Below are 14,680 nucleotides of genomic sequence, written 5' to 3'. Positions count from 1 at the left end.
GAAAATTTAGTGACGCTTCCTTGGGTGTGAGAAGCAGATAAAGGACGTATTGTGTGAGCATCTGCAAAGTAATGGAAGGCCAGTGTGGAGATTGACAGGCTGATTACAGTGTGTCCTCTCCCACGTTTCCCATCATTGCAGCTCACTCTGCTCTGGTCCACCGACCAACGTCACTGCTTCTGTTACCAAACAGAGCTTTCACTTTTATTTATTTTTTTTGGTGTGTGCTTGTGACCTCAGTGTGTTGGTCTGTTCACGTAAATAGTGGGGAACATCATTTAGCAGAAAAGTGGACTAAATTATTACAAAATTATAAACTATAAATATTTTAACCACTAAATATCCATCCAATTAACGTCTTTAAAGTCTTTGTTCGGCTCAAACAACACACTGCAACTCTTAGCGTGGGAAACACAGGTGTGAGAAATGACATGATGACCACTCGGGACAGAATGTACAGAAAATGACAAGATCATCGAGAAACGGGACCCCTCCCACACTCAGCTGCCAGTGGGTGTGTCCACTGAGCTGCCAATCAAAATACAGATTGCTGCTTCCGCTGTGCTGTTGAGGCTCGTGAGAAGAAGCTGGTGAGTGTTGAATGTGAATCTTGACACAAATTACCCTCATCTGATATTATATGACGCACGCCAGGTGTGATGGCTCACTTTTCACGTTCTTGTAATTGAACACTGCTCAAGATTTTATTATATATATATATATATATATACACAAAAGCAAACCTTATTTTAAATATTAAATTTAACTTATTATAGAAGGATCACATGTAATGCAGTTTAGATTATCCTGGTACATAAAATTAACACCAAAAATATCAGTTTTATGTATTTATGCCATTATTACATATGAAGGTCAAATTTTATTTTTCCAAAGCTGTTTATAGCTCAATGGCACAAGTTAAGTAAAAATGCCCAGGTGTGAAACCTTTTAGTTCTATATCTGGTGTATTTTAGGTATAATGGTGTCTCCCTCTACACCTGGTTAGTGACCCTCAGCTAAACAGACAATGTTTATTAGTTAAACTTAACGGTATTTATTACCAATCTATCAATAATATTGATTTTAGTCATTATTGGACAATGTTAGACCTGAATACAATTCTTGTGGTTAAGCTGTATTCAGTTCAACATTCTCTAATGTGATGAGGTTAAGTACTCTATGTGGCAGACACCCAATTCATTTGATGCATCTTCCTCTCTAGTCATGCAGATGATGCACAGCTGTACATTCCTGCTGAATTTTAAATTAAATCCATTATAATTAAATGCACCTCTTCTACCATAGTTGTGTTGTATCGTTTAAGGAACTTGTGCTGAGATGCGGCTTAACTGTATATTTTAAACTGACAGGCATCAACTACAACAACGACCACATCAAAATGTGTTCATAATATTCCAGACAGTATCACATAGTTAAAAATTAGACTTTTAATGATTGACACATGAATAAAGACAAAGCGTACGTGATGCTCAGCACCTTCCTACTTCCTAAAAGTGCTTTTTGGCATATCTTTCTACAGAATAAGGCTGTTGGCAAAAGAAAAAACATTTTAAAAAGTCTTCCACACAATCTACTTCCGACCACAGATCAATACCAACTTTGGTTTGCTCGAGTGAAACTACTGAAAGGACAATAAATAGAGAAGACTGCATGGAGGACATTCACATTGAGACATCTTGGCTGTTTTTTTTTTTATTCTTCTGTGTTCCTTTGTTTTGTACAACAAAATAGATCCTCTGAACGATTAACCTGCAAGGCTGGTGTCCTGTTAATCCTCATATTCTGCATCCGGGCTGTACGTCCCGTGTGTGTCGTAGGACTTTGTCTTCGTCGAACCGTTGACGTCCATCAAAATTGCCTGGGTGAGTTCATTAATTTCAATTAGTTGTCAAGACTGAAACGAACTACAACACTGAGCGTGATTGAAACTTACGACTTTCTCTTCTTGTCCCGGTGGATTCCTGAGGAATAGGCAAAGAGGGGCGTACAAGAAATTCACTATTCCAATGATGAACATCACCCACGGGAAGCCGATCGCCGTCGCTATGGTTCCTCCAATAGATGGACCTACACCAGCAGAGGACGGTTAAAACATCGGGTTATTGTTTTATTTGGTAAAAAGCAATGGTGCATACAATGTCAATACTCCTGCAAAATTTGTGGAACAGACTGGGACACCCAACGTCACATACAGGTGTAGGTCTGACTCAGTCATTACCTAATCACCCCGTTTAAAGGCCCTGGGCCATCAAACGCCTCACGTCAATGGGTCGGTTAACACGCTTTCCACGTGTCACACACATGGTGTAGTTTATATAACTTGACAATGGTTCCTTTGGAGGTGCTCATCATAGTCCTCAGGTATGTTAACGCCTCACGTTAATGGGTTGGTTAACACGTGTCACACACATGGTTTAGTTTATACAACTTGACCATGGTTCCTTTGGAGGTGCTCATCATAGTCCTCAGGTATGTTAACGCCTCACGTTAATGGGTCAGTTAACACGTGTCACACGTGGTTTCGTTTACATAACTTGACAATGGTTCCTTTGGAGGTGCTCATCATAGTCCTCAGGTATGTAAACGCCTCAGGTGTGTGATCACGTTACTGAAAGAAGAAGCTGCTGAATAATAAACTGTTTGTTCAACCTGGATAATAGGGGTACAAATATTAGTTGTATGATGAATTCTCCTGGAAGAACATCCATATACATAAAATGGTCAGAACAGGCAGAAGCTGGTTTGTTGGGTGGGGAGAGTGTCGGGATAGAGGTGCAGATCAGGATATTTTGTTCCATGTGCTTGAGGGATTCTCCTGACTCACGTTTTCAATAGTCAATTTTTTTTTCTGTGTTTTTCTCATGTCTTCAAAATGAAATGTCCTTTATGTGAAGACTTTAAATGACAGTCCTTACGCTCAGATGAAACACATAGCCCCTCGTTAAAGGTAACGTTAGATCTGTTTGCGCAATGAACATCACGCTATCGATCACACATCGTCAATGATCAAAAGGCTCAAGGGTGTTGCTGTGTGCGTTCCCTTTTGTGTTTCACACGCAAAAGGAAGCAAAACTTTCAAGTCAAGCCTGAATTGGCTTGGACCACTTTTAAATCCAGAAATAATTTCATGCAACAAACTGCAAAAAGTTCCTCTTTTCACACACATACAGTATATATATATATATATATATATATATATATATATATATATATATATATATATATATATATATATATACTGTAAACCTCTGGTTTAGTTCCTGCTTACCCAAAGCAAAGCCCAGGCAGAAAGCCACATCGGCGATGGCGTACACACTCCCATAGACAGACACGTGTCGCAGGTCCACCAGGTAACCCATTGTAGGCATCATCGAGGAGTCCACCATGCCTGCAACATGAAAACAGTGATGTTTAGAGCGGCATGCACTTATTTTAGCACAGTATTAAATAGAGCAGACTCACCGATGGCAAAACCCAGTCCGAGGTTTGGAGGAATCAGCGTCACGAGGTTTATGGAAAATGGAATCTAAGACAAATATTTACACATTACACACGTCTTTACAACAGCAGGAACATTTGAAATCCTTACTGACCCTCCAATAATTAATAAGTGATCGTTCATTCAGTTGTGGATACTTACACATATTACACTGATTCCAATCAGGATTATTCCAAGGAAAGCGCAGAGCCATCTGGGAAGCAGTAAATACAGCATTTAGGACTTTTTAACGTTTTAAAAACCGTTTCCGAGTTAAAGGAGGTCGACAGTTTGTTTAACATTAATACTAATGTAAGTTCAAGGTAAGGTGCAGGATTACACAAGTGATTTTTTTGAGTATAATATGAAGACCATAAGAGCTATCATTCAATGGCAAAACATTCGTTTAAGGTTCAGATTCAGATCTATAAAAATATTTGTCTTCATGATGAAGAAGAGGCGACAGGCTCCACTTGAGTAATTTCTTGTAATACAGTCTAATGACCAATATTTAATTAAAGCTCATTTTATTTCAACATTTCTAAATGATTTGTTCACTGAAACAAAAGAAAATGAAACACTAACAGGGGAAGGGATGTGGACGTGTCATCAAAAAAAAAAAAAAAAACCCAACTGAAAACTCATTTGAGGGGAGCGGAAGCACATGTCACATTCACAGTGGGAGAAAGAGACACAGTAGAGATAAGGATCATTTCCATCCATACCTCCCCATCTTGTGCGCCAACGTGCCAAAGATGTAGGTTCCAATAAGGTAGGAGATGGACGCCGGTAAAAAAGCGATTCCTGGACCACAGACAGACAAGGAGAGCGATGAGAGGCTGAAGGTGTGGACAGCTTTCCCCCGATAAGGCGATCTCTATCAGAGTCTCACCACAGCTTCCATTGTCTGGAACGGAGACCTGTTCTTTCCAACTGCCAGCGAACGACACTCTAATATCCTGTGCCCCCCACGCCCCCCACCACCACCACACCACAACTCATCTTCGCCGCTTTATCTGACCTAGACTTCATATACATCCGACTGGGAAAACAATCTAATAACAAAGGCAGGACGCCTCGGAAGTGATGGTGAAAAAGCCGGTGCTTCTTTTTGTCCATCCTGCTTGATATTTTATCCATAAAATAAAAAGGACTATGTTGTGTATATAAAGCATGGCATCTAGCTGTACATTGTGTTTGCATCACAGCAGCTGGAGGGTCTCTATAAAGAACCATCAACGTTCGTTTAGCGCCCATTGTCTGTTTCTTTATCGGTTGGTTGGTTTGTGCGTCAGCAGGATCACACAGTGGAAGGATGACGCTCGACTCGCTTTAAATAAAGCTAAACCTCACAGTAAATTCAAGTTTGCCTTTTTTAAAATTTTTATATCAGAATAGAATCCCGTATGAACACTGTTAAATTTCTGTATGACAAAAATGTTCAGAGCTCGGTAAATACCTAGCTCCCATTTCATGGAACACATGGTCTCCATCATCCAAATCGGGAGCGTCGGCTCCAACATGGCGATGGACATATTTCCAAAACAAATGGCACCTATTGGGGGGAAAATCGGTGATTAGTGGCGGTTTATTACCTCCAACAGGGAAATCATAAAGATTATGGTTTAATCAGGAGAACAATGTCTTCAAATGTGCTAACAAACCTCTGAAAAGGCAACCAGAGTGTGTTCTGTGATCGTATATCCAACTCTTTTTAAAGCTAGACTAGAGATGACGTGGTGATGCGTGTCACGTTAGAATTTAGACTGGATTTTACTTGCCTCAGAGGTTTGCGCTCTAATCTGTATTGAATTTCTCATAATCTGGGATTGGACATTGTCCTCCAGATGGGAATGGCTTACCGGCTGCAATGAGAATGTATGGATCCTTCAAAAGTGTCAGCAGCGGCGTCCCCTTCTGACTCTATTAACAAGAAGACAATATCAATAAACTATAGGTCTGACAAAAAAAATTCAACAGAATCTGCTTTATTAATTCCTGTTTGAATTATTTGAACACCGGGAAGAGGAAAAGAACGACGGAGCAATCTTGATGACTATCTTCCAATTAACCCTTTAACATCAATTATCGCAAATCATTTCCTGTGTTTCTGATCCAATGAAGACAAAATACCATTAAAGTGAGTTTTAAAATGCCCTATAACTGTAAATTATCTCAGTGAGGTGAGACAACCTGAAGGAAATTAATTATGAAAGCCAGCACTCACCTCTGCTTCCATTTTGGTGGGCTGAAGAGCAAGAAGCTGCAGAGCTATGAAGACAAAACCAATTTTAATTTCAAAAAAAGAGGTTATCAGTTCTCATATTATTATCATCATTCCCCCCAGGGTAACTAATCTCAGGCCGATTTAAAGAACAATGTGAGAGCACCTCCGTCAAACAGAGCCAGGAATGCCAGGATGAGGAACGGAGCCGTCTTCCCGGCGAACTGGTACATCACACTGCCGAACGGGGGTCCGACTGTGGAGGTCAAACATAACAGGTTTTCAACTGGTTACCCCATGTGGTCGTGTTCATACATCCATCCTGCATAATTTGAAAACTGAAAAGTGTTTGGAGGATGGGGGCTCAATTAACGTTGGATCTGGATGTATTAGCAACTAAAAATGAGCTTACAAACCTAAAGAAATATATAATTCCACACAAATTTTTCATTATAAATAATGAATAAATGAGTGATCACAGACTGACAATTATGATCGTAGTTTGTGGGAATTCTCTGGTATGATGGGCTAATTAACGACAAACATAAACCTACCCAGTACACCCAATGCAAGACCTCCAAGGGCGATGCCAATGGCCTTGCCTCGTTCCTCATCATCTGTGTAGACACTTGCAAGAAATCCCATCCCTGAAAATATATTTTGAAAACACTTCAACAACATCACTTGTTGAAACATACATCCATGACTGATGTCCACATCTTTTTAGAGAGTTTGCACCACGGATCAAGTTGTTGCACTGGTGAATGTCTTGGACTTTTAGAGCCCTGATATAAATTCAGGCCTCCAGGTCTGAATTGGAACAAACTGCACCAGGTACTGAATTTCCAGGACATTCACTACTTTGTCATTTTGGAAATACATGCTAAGCTTAATTGTTTGTCACACAATAAAAAAAGTGGAACAATAAATCCTCTGCATGATAGAGCGGGGTACATGTGCACGAATATGCACCTGCGGTTGCATGCCCAGTGCACAGATGAGAACAAACCGTTCTGACACATCAAACAGCAATGACTCAAACCTTTTTTTTAAAAGAATAAAAATCCCAACACCCTCAGGATGGATCATCTTTTGATTAAGTACACCAACTGGATACGAGCATGACATCACGAATTAGAGCAGACCTCCTTACCCGCCACGGACGAGCAGGACGAGCCCACGCCTTGAAGAGCTCTCGCCACAAACAGCAGAACGTAGGTCGAGGAGAAGGCGAACACTTCACGACGGTGACAACAGCAGAAACGGAGACAAAGCGACATCAGCCACGTTACAAGAACTTGAATGTTCCGATGGTAAAACACGTTAGCTGGACTTACTGATTGTCGAGGCGAACATGATGCAGAAGCCAACGAATATGGGAAGTTGGTATCCTATTCTAAAAGGACAAAGAGAAAGAATGAATTTATGGAGTGAGTGAATGATCGGTGAGAAGATTCATGAAACAAATGGCTTCATATTGATTGGAGAATCCGGTCAATACTCCGGCCCTGATTGGTTCCTTGACTTAATCAATCAGTCTATCCACCTCCTTAACTACCAGATAAAGATTCAACTTTAAAAAAAAAAAAAAAAAAAGCAGGTCGGTGTTTCCCTTTTTCCTGGGACAACAGTTTAAATAACTCAACCATAAATCATAATAATTATGGTTTATTAAATGGGGACACATTTTATGACTAATACTGTGGTGAATATAGTGGATGTTAAAAAAAATTATTGTAGCACAACAATCTAAACTGCATTGAGAAGCCGCTGGGTTGGATTGCGATGATGTGAACATCCTCTATAGACATCCAACAGGACGACACCGTCTTTGGGTCGTATCAGTCCATGAGGAAGAGGATTACTCCTCATGGACTGGCTTAAACATCATGGCGTTTACATTGTTATGCATGCGACTAGTCAGAATAATCATTAGACGTGAATTGAGATATAAGGCACCCAAGGAAATCCACAAACAAACACAATGGGCGTTTGAGTGTGCTTAATTTGTTGTTTGAATAGATTACAGCTGTGGTCGCCAGGTTACGTCCACCAACTGTGCCTGTTTCATCAAAACGACATGCCGCCTGAAGTGATTAAAAGAAATAAAAAAATCTACGGAGAACAGAAGCGCTGCCTTCTAATTCTGAATCTGCACGATGGTCTGGTCACCGACACCGTCAGCCTTACATTTTAACCAGACCACTGCAGGAGGATGACAACACCTTTTTTTTTTATTAAAAGGATAAAAGATGCCATGCGTGAGCAGCGTTGTAGTCTCCTGTAGATGCATTACATGCTTGACTTGGCTTGTATTGTCCTCTATCAGGAGGGAAGGTGACTAAGAAGCAGTAATGGGGATGTGTTTTTGATCAATTACAGCATATCTGACTGATCATCCAAGACACTAAATGCTGGCTTTGTGTTGAGAGCCACTGTTCACACTTGTCACCTCTCAACATTCATCTCATATTCTGTTAGTGTAATCTTCACACTGGCTCGCATCTCTAATGGCAAGGAGGTTTTGATACCTCCATGTCTGTTGGTCGGTTGGTCAACGGGATTTAACATTTTATTAACTTGAATCGTTTGATTTTCAAGTTGCGGGTTTATTTTGGGATCGTGTCTATAATGAGTGTAAAATCCTGTCTTTTATATCTAGTTCACTTTAAAATATAATGGGTGTAGGATAGCACAGCAGAGAATCATCTGCATACATTGTCAATTTAGCATGTTTTACAACATATTAGGGAAGATTGAATAAAGCAGTGGTCCAAGACAACTCCCCTATGGGACCCCACATAACAGCGCCCTACTCCATGATTGAGTACCGCTAAAGAAGACTATGATATATGATTGTTTCCAACTATGATTGGTATTAAAAATAAAAATAATTCAGTTTTACATTTTGAATGTTCCATTTGAAAAACTGAACTTGTAAGCATGGAGTTCTGCTCCATTGGTTTCTGTTTTAACTGACATGACGTCACCTCTAAACCTCGAAAGTGCATTAAACTGGTATTTTTACTACAAATGGGATTAGTTTTCATTCTGAGTCAGCTTCTGTATAAATTATGTATTTTTCCAGTTTTTTGCCTCGTGCCACAATTTCAGAAGCCAGATTCTAATTCTCAGAATAACTGGTTGTTTTCATAAAACATTTGCAGAGCATTAGAAAATTAATGGATTCGTTGATTTTTGTCACTACAACCATCCGTGGGGAAAATAAGCAACATTTTCCTCAGACCTGAGTGTCTTTTTACCCACAATCTAGCTTTTATTTTATCCTGGAATGCCAGCTCGCAAAATGGATAATTTGCTCTGACTGATTTCACTTTCAAAATACATAAGACAACTTTCCATCCATTAATTTTTAGCTTATTTCATGACTCTTGTGGAATTCCTTCAGCAAGGGTTTCCGAGATAGACTTGCATGAAAAACCTCCACCTGAAGGCACCCAGCTGTCCGACTAACCAATTAAACTAGACTGATCCAAACAGAAACAAAAATGAATGGCAAACAAGCCTACCTGTTCGTGAGCGGCCCTATGAAGGGGTTGGTAAGAAGCTGTACAGTGGCCTTAGAGGCAAACAGTAGTCCCACTTTGATATTCTCTTCGGCCGGATTGCTGGTGTTTTGGTAGCACGCGGAGGAGTTCTCCGGCAGCATCGTAGTTGTAGCTGCAGGGGTTGTAGGGATCGGGTCGGTAGGCCTGGCTGTCGTGTTGGAATTCAGTGACATCACACGGTTGTCATACAAAGACACGATGCTGTCGAAGGCTCCTGGAGCCCCTTGCTGGGACGCGGAGGTGTTCTTCGCCAACTCTTTTGCTGCCTCATCCAGGCTGTACAGGTAGCTGGGAATGATGGGAACTGTGAAGCACAAAACGACAGAATGACAGCCTCTGACCAACTCTAGACTATGAAAAACCTGAAAAACCCTCATGAGAAACAACATGGAGACAGAAGAGGGGAAAAAGTTCTGGGAGCATCCTGGGAGTGTAAAGTTCTACACGGGCAGAAGAACGTCTTGGAAAACTGCTTTAATTGGGAGTTAAAGGACATATACTTCCTTCTAAGATCCCTCTTGTGGAGCTGGAGGCTGACGTAAAGCATCCAGAGTGTTTATATTACATGTAATTATGTTAGAGATGTTTTGGATTTGGCACACTAACCTTAGGTCTAAGACATGCCTGAGGTGTAACTGGGTGATTAATTTCATCTGATTTCAGTGATAAGCATAATTGTATATCAACTGTATAAAATTTGACAATTATGGTGCATTTCCTTCTACAGTGTAGAAGGATTTCCTTCTACACTGTAGATGGAAATTAAGTAAATTGAGGACTAGCTGTAGAATCTACAGGTAATCCTCAATTTACTGTAGACCTGCAGTTCCTCTTTCTGCCACACTCTCCGTGGGGGGCAGCACCGCTGCGTTCACGCAGCTCCAACACTCGTCTCCCCCTCTTGTTGTCTCTGTTAGCATCTCAGAGCTTCAGGCTTCGTACTTTGGATGCTTTACAGTTTATCATGGATGATAAAGTAAAGAAAGACAGTGGACGTGGTGACCATCTCTCTGATTGACAACTCTGACCGGCAGTAACTCCTCCCTCATCTACCTTCACTCTAAAGGTAAGCTACATGCTAATGCTAAAGTAGTGGATCCATGTATCTATCACTGAACATTAGTGATAAAAGTAAGTTCCGTGGGTATTTTGTCCCGCTGTCAGTCACAACCCACAGTACATATACGTATGTCGCAATATACATGTATTTTAATGATTACATTTTATTTATTTATTGTACACTAACGTGATATTATGCACTTTTAACGTTTTCCAATGAATGTTAAAAGTCTAGCATTTGTGGTGGACAGACATTAAGTCAAGTGCAATGACTTAAAATTGATTATTTTTCTGTTTTGTAACCCAACGTATAAACGAGAAATAAATAACTCCAAAGCGAATTGACCTGTATTTATTATTTTGTTTTTGTTTATCTGTTTTTATGACATCAGCTTTTCCCTTTATTGGAAGATAAGTGATGTGGAACTAACGTTTTCGGGTTAGGTTTCTTCCCGGAAGCATTATGTGACGCAAACGCTGAACTCAATGTGTTGCTGTTTGATTTTAACTATTGGTGGTGTTAACTGATAAAAATAAAAATGTATAAAATAAAAAAATAAAAGTAATCAAACATAAAGGGGGCGTGTCAGACTTTTGATGACCTTCAGCAGAGGTACAAATGTTTAAGTTACATTACAGTACTACAGTATTTTATTTTTGTGTGTTGTTTTTATGTCCTGTAATTGTTTCTGGTCAGTCTGAGGGGATAGCACTTTGGTTGTTAGAGTAGTAATGACATTTAAATGACCTCAAATGGAGATTAGAAATTGAAATTTAATAAATAACGACTTACGAACAATTCAGCTTGGAGCAACCTTTCGGAACCAACTATGTTTGTATGTTGACAAACTCCCTGTATAACCAAGAGGTAACGCGCATGAGGTGAACAAATTGGGTCCAATCACAAAACCCTGAGGAACTCCACAGTTAACATGTACCAAGACCGATCAGATAGATAACGGCTAAACCAGTTTAGTGTAGTTTCTTTCATGGAAATCAGAATCAGAAAAGGTTTTATTGCCAAGTACAGTAAAAATTACTGTTGAGGAACTTGACGCGGTGTCGGGGGTTCTGGCGGTTGATGGTGTCAAATGCAGCCCAACTGGAAGATTAGATATCAGTTCTGTAGAACACTGGGACCTCTGGATCAAGAAGAGACTTTAAGAGGGATGTTTTATTACATCCAGTTTAAAAGACTGTGGTACATAGCCTGTTAATCGATCAATTGATCAATTTGGGAAGGACAACATTTGTGTGGGAGTCCTGCTGTTGCAGTGGGAAACATTCACGGAGTTCCATCTAGATCATTTATTGCAAATCAAGTTTATGTATTTGCTTAACGTGTATCGCAGCAATTATTTTTCCTGGAGGCTTGAACAAAGCCTAAGTGAGAATACACATTGACAGTGCTCCACACTGAAAACTTCAGGCTGGGAAATGAACCAAAAACCTGACATTTTGGTTATCTCGCTAATGTTGGTGTACTTCCATTGAGGCTTCCTCCAGTGTGCTAGCCATAAAAATACACCACGTCAAGTCTCGTGCCTCCAACCTGATGCTACTAAAGGCTCAAACTACAGTTTGTGTCCAGAAGTGTTAAAACCAGTTCTTCTGTCAAAAATGAATGGAGCTCCATTTTTCCGCTTCAGGAGGGAGGGGCGGACGTGAGATGACACAGGCAGGCAGGAATAAGTCAATAAGTGAAGCCTCTGGTAACGAAAGGAAGAAGCGGATGCACACAGGAAGGGAAAGACATCACGGATGAAAAGCAAATTTGCTTGTCCATTCAGCAGTTCCCCCATTTGCATTCAGGATTGTTAGCATGCATACGCTGAATTTATTAACCCTCAACGACGAGGGCAATATTGAAACACGCTCATTTCTGAAAGTACATATCTGTAAATTAATATGTACAGTAATCCATCATTTCCAGTTATTCCTCACTATTTGCAGCATCGATAGACGCCCACAAACCTGAACATACGTTTATACATCTGTTATGTGTCATTGCTTTTTAATTCAGGGTCACCATTATAAGATTACAGTTTATTATTGCTAACAATTGTCTCTTTGGGACAAGGGGAACAAAAGAGTGACCAGAAGTGGGAATTGTGAGGATTTATCACAGCTGAGTGTGAAAGTAACTTCCTCCGCAACGTCGCTCATTTGTGAGCAGTGATGAGGAAGGAAGAGCAGGATTTCGTCATCATCATTACTTGAGGACTCATTCAGTGCTGACATTCAGTGACCAAAAACAAACACTGAAGGTCTGTGACTTTTGACCCCCCCCCGCCGCGCAAGTGACAAAAAACTGATTAACGACTCTATTGCATCATCGGTTAATTTATAATTTATCTGTGACACTGGGGGTTCCTCATAAGAAATTAATGGGTGTGACGACAGTGTGTAAATGAGTCTAATTAGTATATAATAGAGTCAACACACACACCTCATGCCCCCTTTTGGATTCCATGGCAACCCCCGTGGGAACCAATCCCCTGAGAGTCTCATATGTTTGGTAACATTTCAACCCAAGTGTTTTTCAGAGATTAATGCTCATCTCTGGAATGTAAAGCCATTATTTTTTCAGTATCACACTGATGACATCAAGAGCGACGAGAAGGAGGAGGGGGGAAGTGAAGATGATTTAGTAATGTGTTTTGATTTGGAGTGCATCAGCTTTTGTAACGCGTTAGCCCTCGACTAAAATAATTCACAAAGTTAGTTTCCAGTCCATGTATTAAATATTGAAACAGAGTTTCAGAAAAAACACACGAAATATCATTTAGAGGTATTTTTGGTAATATATTGAACAACTAATGTCTCTAAACGCTACTTATTTTAACCCCATCGGGCTAAATTTAATTAGTCAGCTTCTCTTCAAATTTACGCAAAATGTGAGGTTGAACTGTAGGTACAAATTACAGAATCACAAATGGATCAAATAAAATGTTAACGCAGGGGTTTTGATCAAACATGGCATAGAAAAAGTTCTGACGACCCGTTTTAAGTTTGATAAAAAAATACAAAAGACTTAAATTTAAGAAATCTCATTACAATTGTACAAGAATTCAGTTTCATGCTGATTCCATGTCGTCCGTGGGATTAAACCCAAACGCATATATTTCAGTTTTTCTTGCCTGCGGAGGGGGAAATAAAGTTTCTCGTCCACCATCAAGTGTGGGAAAATGTTTAATTTTTAAAATGGACCCAAAAGGCTCCGTGTCAGAATCGCCCTGTTGCTCCTTCGGCTGTGGGTGTCAGTGACGTCAGCGTGAAGGTAAAGGGGATTTTTAATTTACGCTTTTACGGGTTAATAAATGATCTCTGATTGACCATTCCAATGGAGATCGATACCATGTTGATCGTTTTCAAAGGCAGTTCAAAAGTTTCCTCAGATAAATTTCGAACCCGCGTCTGTATTTTCTCTCAGTTCGGTGAACGCGGCGCAAATTTGGAAACGACGGGAGGATTTGGGCACATTTTACGCACGAGGAGAGCGCAGCGCAGAGCGAGACACCGGGATGCGCTGCGCTAACAGAGCAGAGGACGGACTATAGATGTGATGAAAAAAGACAAGAAAAAAGAAATAAAGAGTAAAAAAAAAGAAACTTACCGACTACAGTTAGCAGCATGTTATCCAGGAGCAGAGCCACGAAAACGATGAAGAGGATCAGCTTCCTGGACTGTCTCTCCTCTCGGATCCATTTGATCAACCTAAAATTTCGAATCGTGTCTAGTATCCCCATGGTGGCGGTCCCGAGAAGACGAGCCGGTGTCACGATTCCTCCTGGAGAGACACACAACGCGTCCGTCAGCCGCGCCACGGACGAGCTCGAACTGAAGGGCGCGAAGTCTTACCTCAGGTGTACGAGGGTCCACGGCGGCGGCAGCAGTGATGGGAGGAGGAGGAGGAGGGGTAGGAGGAGGGGGAGGAGGGGATGCCGTCTTCCGACTGACCGGAGCCGCTGCTGACGTCATTTAACTGTTACGTTAAGGTTTCTCTGGAGCATTGATGACAGCGCTGCTGTCGAGTCCCACAGCCGCCAGATAGGACAAGTCTCAAATGACTGCTCTCAGATCAGTTTGTGATGCTTGGGCGAGGTGTGAATGTTGGTCCAGGAACCCCCCCTCCCTCCCCCTCCCCCCAGAACAAAAAGTTAAAAGACCCCAGATGTGTGAATTTAACATTTTCACTCCCAAATGTTTGACAAAGCGTCCTGAATTAATTTTTTAAAAATCAGAATCGTTGTTAAAAAGTTTCTTCTCAAAGGTGACCGTAGACGAAGAAGAGACGTTCTAACTGATGGAGGCCGCCTGCTGAAACCA

The 14,680-nt window shown here is 40.8% G+C and overlaps 1 protein-coding gene across 1 annotated transcript; it reads right to left on the bottom strand.

Annotated features, from left to right (window-relative positions):
- Positions 1-1,460: 1,460 nt before the first annotated feature.
- slc18a2 (solute carrier family 18 member 2) lies at positions 1,461-14,200 on the bottom strand. Its single transcript, XM_068326769.1, has 15 exons — positions 13,968-14,200; positions 9,254-9,596; positions 7,061-7,119; positions 6,877-6,960; positions 6,278-6,370; positions 5,890-5,979; positions 5,727-5,770; positions 5,362-5,422; positions 4,959-5,054; positions 4,225-4,303; positions 3,662-3,713; positions 3,484-3,547; positions 3,290-3,409; positions 1,955-2,088; positions 1,461-1,879 (listed from the first exon to the last, which is right to left on the bottom strand). Exons 1-15 carry the CDS (start codon positions 14,098-14,100, stop codon positions 1,790-1,792), a joined length of 1,542 nt encoding a protein of 513 aa, XP_068182870.1. The 5' UTR covers positions 14,101-14,200; the 3' UTR covers positions 1,461-1,789.
- Between the last annotated feature and the right edge of the window lie 480 nt (positions 14,201-14,680).

The sequence above is a fragment of the Antennarius striatus genome, chromosome 11 (genome assembly GCF_040054535.1).
Source record: "Antennarius striatus isolate MH-2024 chromosome 11, ASM4005453v1, whole genome shotgun sequence".
NCBI lineage: Eukaryota > Metazoa > Chordata > Actinopteri > Lophiiformes > Antennariidae > Antennarius > Antennarius striatus.
Note: the sequence above shows the minus strand (reverse complement) of the source record. Positions and strands in the feature narration are given on the sequence as shown.